At 59.4% G+C, this 8,728-nt stretch overlaps 2 protein-coding genes and 2 non-coding genes across 4 annotated transcripts; 2 read left to right on the top strand and 2 right to left on the bottom strand.

The window, feature by feature from the left end:
• Positions 1-44: 44 nt before the first annotated feature.
• TRNAF-GAA (transfer RNA phenylalanine (anticodon GAA)) lies at positions 45-117 on the bottom strand. The gene has a single exon. It is a non-coding gene; the product is annotated as a tRNA-Phe (tRNA).
• Positions 118-339: 222 nt separating this feature from the next.
• TRNAN-GUU (transfer RNA asparagine (anticodon GUU)) lies at positions 340-413 on the top strand. The gene has a single exon. It is a non-coding gene; the product is annotated as a tRNA-Asn (tRNA).
• Positions 414-520: 107 nt separating this feature from the next.
• On the top strand, positions 521-4,576 carry NDUFS7 (NADH:ubiquinone oxidoreductase core subunit S7). Its single transcript, XM_054805764.1, has 8 exons — positions 521-664; positions 1,033-1,069; positions 1,399-1,467; positions 1,902-2,019; positions 2,693-2,872; positions 2,953-2,999; positions 3,788-3,876; positions 4,367-4,576. The coding sequence occupies exons 1-8, from the start codon at positions 649-651 to the stop codon at positions 4,462-4,464; spliced, it is 654 nt and encodes a 217-aa protein (XP_054661739.1). The 5' UTR covers positions 521-648; the 3' UTR covers positions 4,465-4,576.
• A 564-nt stretch (positions 4,577-5,140) lies between these two features.
• On the bottom strand, positions 5,141-8,375 carry GAMT (guanidinoacetate N-methyltransferase). The gene is made up of 6 exons (XM_054805762.1): positions 8,105-8,375; positions 7,348-7,493; positions 7,204-7,267; positions 6,725-6,792; positions 6,243-6,353; positions 5,141-5,913 (listed from the first exon to the last, which is right to left on the bottom strand). The coding sequence occupies exons 1-6, from the start codon at positions 8,286-8,288 to the stop codon at positions 5,773-5,775; spliced, it is 714 nt and encodes a 237-aa protein (XP_054661737.1). The 5' UTR covers positions 8,289-8,375; the 3' UTR covers positions 5,141-5,772.
• Positions 8,376-8,728: the final 353 nt, after the last annotated feature.

Genomic DNA, 8,728 nt, shown 5'->3' with positions numbered 1-8,728 from the left:
CTGCTCGGCAGCGCAACCCGAAGTCCGACAGGAAAAGACGGAGCTGCCGAAACCCGGGATCGAACCAGGGACCTTTAGATCTTCAGTCTAACGCTCTCCCAACTGAGCTATTTCGGCTGCATGGCAACGCTTTCCCCCCCCCCTCCCGTGACCCCCCCGGTGGGGCCGAGCCGGGCGGGGGTGGGCACCGGGCAGGGCGGCGGGAGGGTCCGGGGCGGGGGGGGGGGGGGCGCGGCCGGGCCGGGCCGGGCCCCGGCGGCGGCGGCGGCGGGGGGCGGTCAGCACTGGCGCGGTCCCGCTGCCTACAGCGGTGGGCGCGGCGGCGCCGGCGACAGGGTGGTCTCTGTGGCGCAATCGGTTAGCGCGTTCGGCTGTTAACCGAAAGGTTGGTGGTTCGAGCCCACCCAGGGACGGACGCTTCTTTTTCCTGCACGACTGCTCCTCAGGGACCCCCTCGGCACCGGGACCCCTCCGGTATCGAGACCCACCCCCCGCCTCCTTTTGCGGCGGGGCGAGGCGGGTGTCCGCGGAACCCCCCTGTGCCGCCCCGCGTTCCCCGCCGGCGCGGTGAGGCGGCACACCGGGTCCGCGCCGGGCCGCTTAGCGGGTGCACCGCGCCCAGAGGTTGCCTGAAGGGCTGCGGGCGAGATGGCGGCGCTGGGCTGTGAGTGGGGCCCGGGGTACCGGGGGTGGGGGACGGGACGGGACCCAGGGACTGGGTGAAGGCCTCGACCCGCTGCTGAGGGGCTGAGCCGGGCGGGAGGAGGCCTGAGGGGGGCCGGGGACGGGCTGGAGACCCGGGGGGGGGACACGACACCGGACGAGGCTGGAAGCTCTGGGACGCGTAGCTCTCCTCAGGGGTGACTCGCCCGCGGGGCTGAGGGCCCCGGGGAGCGGCCGGGGGCCGTGGGGTGCCCCAGGTTCGTCCCTGGGGCGGAGGCCCCGCGTTGCGCTCTGTCCCGGTTCGGGCCGGGCCCTTCCCGCGGTGACGGGTTCCGGCCGGGGCTGAGCTCTCCCGTGCTCTCGTTGCAGGTCTTCGCCTCCCTTGGCGCGCCGTGCTGGCCTGGCGGTGAGGGCCAGGGCTGGGGGGGTGTCTGGCCGCATCCACGCGTGTGAGCGCCGGCGTGGGGGTGGGGGGAGGCCCGGGGCGGCGGCAGCCCTGAGCCCCACAGCTGCCAGGGAGCCCCGAGTGAGGGGGGTCGGGGGGGGAGGTTGGGTTGGGGGGGGGGGAGTGTTCCATGGGGTTCTCTGCTCTGGCTGGGTTTGATCTTAGTGCTTGCTTCCTCCATTTCTGGGGCTGCTCGGCTCCCCACGGGGAGAGCCCCAAGGCTGGGGGGGACAGCGGGGGGGCTGTGCTGCCGTGTCACCCAGAGGTGCAATGGCTTTTCTTTCTCCCAGGCCTGGTGCGGTGACATCTGTTCACACTCAGCTGCTCCATCAGTTGCCAGCAGCTGACCATGCTGACAGGTAACGCGGGCTTCAGGGCCTCAGCTGCGTCTTTCCCCGTGGGTGGGGGGTCCCAAGTGGCACAGGGGAAAAGGCCTTCTGCTTGCCGTGGCTCTGTCTGCACACGCGTGACAATCTTTTCCTTGCTTTGCTTCTAAAAGGCCAGGATTAACTGTCAGGCTGCTGTCAGTCTGTGAGCCCTGGGGATGAACCTGCCAGGCACCCTCCATAATTTGGGCTCAGCAAACAGAGGGGCTCTCCAGCAGATCTCCCCACAGTGTGGGGGAAACACCCAATTATAGACACAGTCTTAGTGGCAGTAGAAGGTGTGAGATCATCCATAAGCAACGTACCACAGATTCTTTATGGGATCACAGCTCCCCGAGGCTAATGATTGTATTCTGCAGTTACGCTTAATAATTGGAGACTGATACTACTGCGCCGTTTGTCTTCAGCTCTGTCCAAGTCCAGCAAAAGAGTTCAGCCGTTGTCCAGAAAAAATCCTACGTCCCCACCAGCAAGGGCGAATATATTGTCACCAAACTTGATGACCTCATCAACTGGGCGCGGAGGGTGAGTGGCTGAACCTGCTGTGCTCTCTAGGGAGAAGTGATATCAAATGCTCTGAGGTGCTAGTGGGAAAGGGATTTGAACCATCTCCTCCTCCGGATAAAAATAGGTTCAAAACTCAAGTTTCTTGGCCAGAGATTGACATTTGGGGTACTGTGTCAGAGTGGGAGAGACACTTAATTTGAGGGTGGTGCAAAGCAGCACAGGCTAACCAGAGCTGTCCTTCAGCGACAAGCAAAAGGCACTGTCTGGTTTTATGTAGTCTTTGTCATGAGCAGCTGCTCCATGCAGTGGAGAAGGCTGCGCAAGTGACCCTGGATCCAGCGTGCTCTGGCTTAGCCGAGTCTTGCCTTCTCCGGTCACCGCTGCCCTGTGCGGGGCTGCTGAGGTGGCCACTTCAGCAGCCTGAGACATAAAGGGGAGAGTGTACGGCTTTGGGTGCATTTGGCATCTCTGAGGCTGCAGATGCACAAATCTACGCATCTGTTTCTCTGGAGCAGAGGACATTGCTCTCTGGTGTAATGTCTATGAAGCTCTGACTGAACAAACAGACCTTGAAACTTTTCTCTTGTTCTGTTTCCTTTTCTGTCCGATCGACTTTTGTTCTTTCAAGTCACCCGCACACGGGCTCCGTTCCTGCTTTCATTGTTCTTACCCTGCGTCTCTCCTGCTGCAGAGCTCCTTATGGCCGATGACATTTGGCTTGGCGTGCTGTGCCGTGGAGATGATGCACATGGCGGCTCCTCGCTACGACATGGACCGCTTCGGGGTGGTGTTTCGAGCGAGTCCCCGGCAAGCTGATGTCATGATTGTGGCCGGTACCCTGACGAACAAAATGGCTCCAGCTCTTCGAAAGGTACAGACTGCGCTGGATGCCTCGTGTGTGGCTGTGCATGCTGGATGCAAATGGAAAGCTGAAATGTCTGTGTTGTGCAGGTCTACGACCAGATGCCAGAGCCTCGCTATGTGGTATCCATGGGCAGGTGAGTGCCGGGACGTCCTTATCGCCTTGTACCACATGCGAGAAATCTGGTGTCTCCGCTTGAGTGGGGAGATGAAGGGAGGGGAACCCCTTTCTCATTTGTATTTCCAACCCCTTAAATTGTATAAAGCGGCCTTATTACAAGTGAAACATAAAGGCTCCCTTTGATTAGGGCGAGGAGAATGATGTCTGTCAAGTCACTGTGAACTGCAGAGTCTTCCCAGTGAAAGGTTCTGGGATTTTTGCAGCTGTCGGAGTCTGGGGACTTGTACAGGTCCAGAATCTCAGAATTTGCATTTAGACAAAAGCTTTCAAAACGTTTCGACTGTGCAGCACGAAATCTGAGCTCCGTGGAGCTCTGGCGTGTTGGAACTGACAACTTGTTCATCTCCCGGAGCTGCTGGGGCCAAGGGCGGCCGTTTCACCAGGGCCTGGAGGGGGCAGAAAAAGTTCTAGAAATGCTCTGGGCAGATGGGGCAATGTAAAAAAGGTTTTGTAGTAGAGAGGAAGGACCCTCTGAATATCTGCTTTGTGAGAGTAATGAAGATGGTTTGGTTTGAGATGCCGCAGTCTGCGAGTGCAGCCTCTGCCTTCCAGCCAGGGCTGGTGAAGGGGCTGAATGACATAAACCTTGGCACCCACCTTGTTCCTTACTGTAAAATCTGTCAGACGGCCTCCTGCCTGACAGCGCTTGGGTGCCGGGTTCCTGTTCTCCTTTCCTTTCTGCTCATCGTTCCTGTGGGCTGCCGAGCTGTGTTGAACGTGCTGAAACTCGCCCATCTCTTGCAGCTGTGCCAACGGCGGGGGTTACTACCACTACTCCTACTCCGTGGTGAGGGGCTGCGACCGCATTGTGCCAGTGGACATCTATGTGCCAGGTAGGAAAGACAAGCTCTGTGTGCCATGACGCTCGGGGCAGGACGGGAGCAATTTTGTATTTTGGACAGTACTTGGTGTAGTTTTTAAAGCTCTGTTTCAAACTGTGTTGCTAAAGGTGCAGATGCTTTAGTAAGAGCTGCCTGGGGTGTCCAGTAAGCGAGTGGAGTTCTGGTGACATTACTCACCAGCAACTGTTGTGTAAAGTGTGTGTTAAAGTCAACCAGAGACTTTCTCCTGTGAGACACCACCTTGCTTATAGAAATGCTTTGCTTTTGCTTTATAAAAACCTTTTTGAAAATGACATCACTTCAGTTTCTTTAAAACTGCAGCCCTCTCACTTTTACGAACTCTGCAGCCTGTGACATAGACAAAGCCGGAGGGAAATCGCAGCCTGCTCAGGAGTAAAGCCCGTAGCTTTTCGCTTCCCAGTCTGCTGGCTCCATCTCAGTATGGCCAGCAGCCCCGGGGCTTCCTTTGTCTCTCTCTCAGGTTGCCCACCTACTGCTGAAGCTTTGCTGTATGGAATCCTGCAGCTTCAGAAGAAAATCAAACGAGAGAAGAGGATTCAGATCTGGTACAGGAAATAGCCTCTTATTTATGACCCACCCACTTACTGCCCACCTGGGGCACCTGCTTGCATCTGTACGCACAATAAATCTGTGTTCTCACGAGCCTTCCAATAAAACTCTACCTGGTTAAGTTCCTCTTCAGTCTTTAATATATCCCTCTTATCAAAAGTGGGTTTAGCTCATTCAAAAACTGAATTCAAAAGCGGGAGTTGGATTTGATGTCATTCAGTGTGCTATTTTCTGGTCTGAGCAGCCTGTAAGGGAAGGAGACTGTTTGGAGTTACCTATCGTGAAATAAATGTCTGGGACTTGCTCTTGGGTTTCGTTAGGAAGTTTTGAGACTAATGCACATCGAGGCGAACCCCAAGCTCGTCTCATACTCACCACCTGCTTTTTTGCTCATAATTCCTACAAAGGATCTAATAAATCCTTTATATCTGTGTGCACAGCAACTATAAATTAATTCTATTCCCGTAATGTAAGTAAAATATTAATGCTTAAAATTGGAATTTGGCTAATAAAAAGGAATGCTGCAGCTCTCCGCGGCACAGTAGGAATGAAGCAGCTCAGGGCGAGCATTGGGCTCATCCCAGGAGTCGGCGCGGTGTCGTCCCATCAGCCTGGGGTGAGGAGCAGCGACTGCAGAACCATGCACGCGCTTTGGAAAGACAAACAAATTGCTCTGAAACAGCAGTTGTGTATTTCATTCCTTTTTAATGGATTTTTATCCCTTCTGGGCAGAGAGAAGAAACGTTATTTATGCGCTATTGAACTGCAAGGAGTTGGTCAGGATTAACTTCCCTCGGTGGGCTTTAGCCAAAGGTACTGGGAAACTTCACTGGGGAGTCACTCCCGCAGCAGCCGAAATCCGGTTCTAACAAAATGCTTCCAACTGCCCCGATTCTCCCCCCGGTTTAGATTATTTGGCTTGTCATGGGGGGAAAGTCACCCCGTGATTTCTAAAAATGAGCGAGATTTTAGAGGAAATGTCTCGTCCTTGAACCCCTTTGGCCAAAGGCTCTGAGCTACATTCTGGAATTGCAGCTTGAGTTATTTGGACACAGGACGAGCCTTGAGTGGGAACCTGCAGAGCCCAGAAGCCCCCTCCAGGGCAGGGGCTGCGGTGGGGCAGGGAGTCCTGAGTCCAGGACTTCCGTCCCAAGCCTCCAGCCATCTCCTGCCTCCAGATAAATCAGCTTCAATCTTCTCTCATCAGCATCAAAGGAGATAAGAGCTTTTTGTCCTCCTTGCAGAGCACATAATCGGCCTCTCCTCGTTAGCGTTTGCTTTCTGCAGCCCCGGGACAGTGCCAAGCCGCTGGCACCCTCAGTGCTTAAGGATGGTGGGTGTGATCATCTTGTGGAAGGAGTAGTACCTGCAGTCCTGGGGGGGGACCAGGTCCATCACTGTTGTGCTGATGTTCTCCTTCTTGAACCCGGCTTCCACCAGGTGCCCGACCTGGGTCTCCTGCAAGGGAGGAGGGACAGGAGGGAGCAGCGATGGTTTGAGCTGCCCAGATGCCAGCGGAGATACTGCTGAGCCCTGGTCTGTGGGGACATGGGACAGCACGAGCAGCCGGGTGCAGGGAGCCCTATCTTGGGCTGCTGTGGGCAAAACCCCTCTGACTTTCCTTCAAGCGTTCCCTGCTGAGCCCCAGCCGTCACGGGTGAGCTGAACGACTGTGGAACGATCTAGCTCGTGCTGCTCTATGGCCGCGGTGTCAGACAAGCACCCCAGGATACAGGAGGTGCACAGGCTGCAGGGTGGCTTTGGGGAGCCCAAGGAGCAATGCTCACCTCAAACATCTTCTCAATGTCGGTGTACTTGGTCTTCAGCAGCTCCCCCCAGGAGGTGAGGTTGCAGTAGGTGAGGACCCCACCAGGCTGCAGCAAGCGGAAGGCATGGTCCTGCAGTGGGAATGGAGGGGGGCTGGCTCAGCACCCAGCACGCTGCCCTCGCCTCGTGCAGCACCCTCTGCTCAGCACTTGGCCCTCGCTAAGCTCTTGCGTCTCCCCAGAGCCGGATGTTGCCCCGGCCCTCCACACCCTCCTGCTGTGACCACATGGACCGAAAGTGCTGCAATGCCATCGTTGTCCTGGGGACAGCACGGGGACGTGGGGGGCAGACCAACATCCGGCTCTGGCTTTGACTCCTTAGCTCCCTAATTCTCCTCCCTGCCCTGTGTGCCCCCCATCTCCCCCAAACCCACGTGAGCTGGGGGCTCTGGCCCCTCACAAAGGGCAGTGGGAGGTGTGGGTGCCACACCCCACCACGTTACCTTGATGAACGTGAACTGATGCGTGTGCCAGGTCTCCTCTGACAGCGGGTAGGTGTCGTACAGGATCCCTGCCCAGGAACACCAGAGACCATCCGTTAGCTGGGAGAGACCACCGAGGTGCCGGCAGGGCTCATGTGCCAGGGGGAGAGCCCCATTTCGGGCCTGTAACTATATTTTCCTACTTAAATTTGCACCCCGTGTCTCTGACCCCCCAAAGGCAGCGATGCGCTTCTCCCCAGGACGACGTGCTGCTCCCCAGGGACACCAGCTGCAGCCCCCACCATGGGGGGGAGCTGGGCTGGGTGCTCACCTGCACCCCAGCCAGGTTACTTCCCCCCTGCTCCCATGGTGCAGGGATGTGCTGGGACCCCTCTGCCCCGGCACCCTGTCTTGCTGCACCCTGGACTCTGCCGTGGGGACCCCCACCCCACTGCCCCCCCCTCCCCGGTCCCACTGGGCTTGGCTGCCTGGTGCCTCACCGCTGAAGTGCCCATCCGGCAGCGTCGGCACCACCTCCTCCCACAGCCCCTTCAGGGGCACGACCTGCGGGCGGGATGGCAGAGCGGTGAGCCCCGGCGGCGGGTGCCCACCGGCACTGCACACTGGCACAGCCCGCCCCAGACCTTGTGTGGCTGCGTCCTGGCCCACTCCTCCAGCCGCTGGAAAACCCCCTCGTTGCACTCGACGATCCAGTGCTCCTCAATGTCGAACTCTTCCACCTTGGTGGCGGCGATGGCCATGCCGAAGCCCACCTCCAGCACACGGCCGCCTGGGGACGAGAGGGCAGCTGGGGGGGGACCCTACCTCCTGGGGACACTGGGCAGCCGGTGCAAGCCCAGCAAACACAGAGCCCTGGTTTTCCAGGAGCCCCCCCCAGTCCTGAATGCTGCCCTGCTCTTTCCCCGAACGGGGCTTTTTTTGGCGCAGGTTGGGAAAGCGCAGTGCTGCCCGCACTGGGGTGAGCAGCTGGGAGCAGCCCTGTGCCCCTGTCACCTGCTGCCCCCCCGGCTGCACCCCACAGCGGCTCTTTGCTCCCCCGGCCCCCCTCGGGTGGTTGCAGCAGGAACAAGCAACCGCTCGCAGCGGCACTGCCAAAACCCTCCTGCCAGGTGCAGGGAACACAGCTGGAAAAGCGGCAGGTCCGGGCCCCTGTGGGCAGCTGCACCTCCCTTCCCCACGGCCCCAGCCCCTTTTGGGAATGTGTCACCCTGACACAAGAGCACAAATGCCACCGCAGCCCCGCTCCCACCGTCACCACGTGCCGTGGGGTCCCCCAGCAGCGTGTCCCCCCCACGGTGTTCACTCGTGGGAAAGCTGCCCACTCCCCATGCCCCAGCTGCACCCCACGGCATGGTCCTGAGCCCGCGCGGTCCCTGTTACCCCTCGACGCGGCCACGGCCGCCAGTGAGTGCATGTAGGGGGTCTCCCAGCGCTCCATCACCGGCTTCCCCAGGATCTCCAAGTGGGCGTCTGGCGCATCGTAGCCGGCCGTCGCCTCCCGCCAGGCCGCCCGGCAATCCTCGCCCTCCGCGAAGATCGGCCCCGCTGCTGCCCGGGTGCTCATGGCTGTGCCGCTGCGGGGAGGAAAGTCCACCAGTTCGGCTCGGCAGTGCAGGGGGAGGGAAAGGGCCGCCCGGCTCTTGACCGGTTTTAAATAGACGGGGCTGGAAATGTGCTGAGTGTGCGCGGCAGGCTGGGGCCCCTCTGGGTGAAAGGGATCCCTTATCGGGTGCTGGGGGTGGGGGGGGCAGGGGCTGCCAGGCCCGAGCGGCCACGCATGCTGCCTGCACAGGCACAGGTGCGGGCAAGGCTGGGCAGGAGCAGCCGGTGCCCCATGGGGCAGGGGGGTGCAGGGGGTGCAGGAGATGGGCCCCTGCTCCTGGTGGCACCATGCACCATGCTGTGCGTGGCTGGAGCCGGAATGACCAGCACCGCTGCGTGGCAGAGCTGGGCTGGATCAGTGCGACTGGGGGGGTACACGGAGGAAGGGCTTTTCCCCATGGG

Source organism: Grus americana, chromosome 28 (assembly GCF_028858705.1).
Source record: "Grus americana isolate bGruAme1 chromosome 28, bGruAme1.mat, whole genome shotgun sequence".
Lineage (NCBI taxonomy): Eukaryota > Metazoa > Chordata > Aves > Gruiformes > Gruidae > Grus > Grus americana.
Note: the sequence above shows the minus strand (reverse complement) of the source record. Positions and strands in the feature narration are given on the sequence as shown.

Bases quoted from the DNA above. Each gene is read 5' to 3' on its own strand.
- GAMT (XM_054805762.1), bottom strand. From the start codon at position 8,288: ATGAGCACCCGGGCAGCAGCGGGGCCGATCTTCGCGGAGGGCGAGGAT. The intron at 7,268-7,347 runs GTCTGGGGCGGG...TCCCGCCCGCAG, and splicing joins CCAGGACGCAGCCACACAAG to GTCGTGCCCCTGAAGGGGCT. The intron at 5,914-6,242 runs GTGAGCATTGCT...CCTCCCTTGCAG, and splicing joins ACATTGAGAAGATGTTTGAG to GAGACCCAGGTCGGGCACCT.
- NDUFS7 (XM_054805764.1), top strand. The intron at 2,873-2,952 runs GTACAGACTGCG...TGTGTTGTGCAG, and splicing joins TGGCTCCAGCTCTTCGAAAG to GTCTACGACCAGATGCCAGA. The intron at 3,000-3,787 runs GTGAGTGCCGGG...CATCTCTTGCAG, and splicing joins TATGTGGTATCCATGGGCAG to CTGTGCCAACGGCGGGGGTT.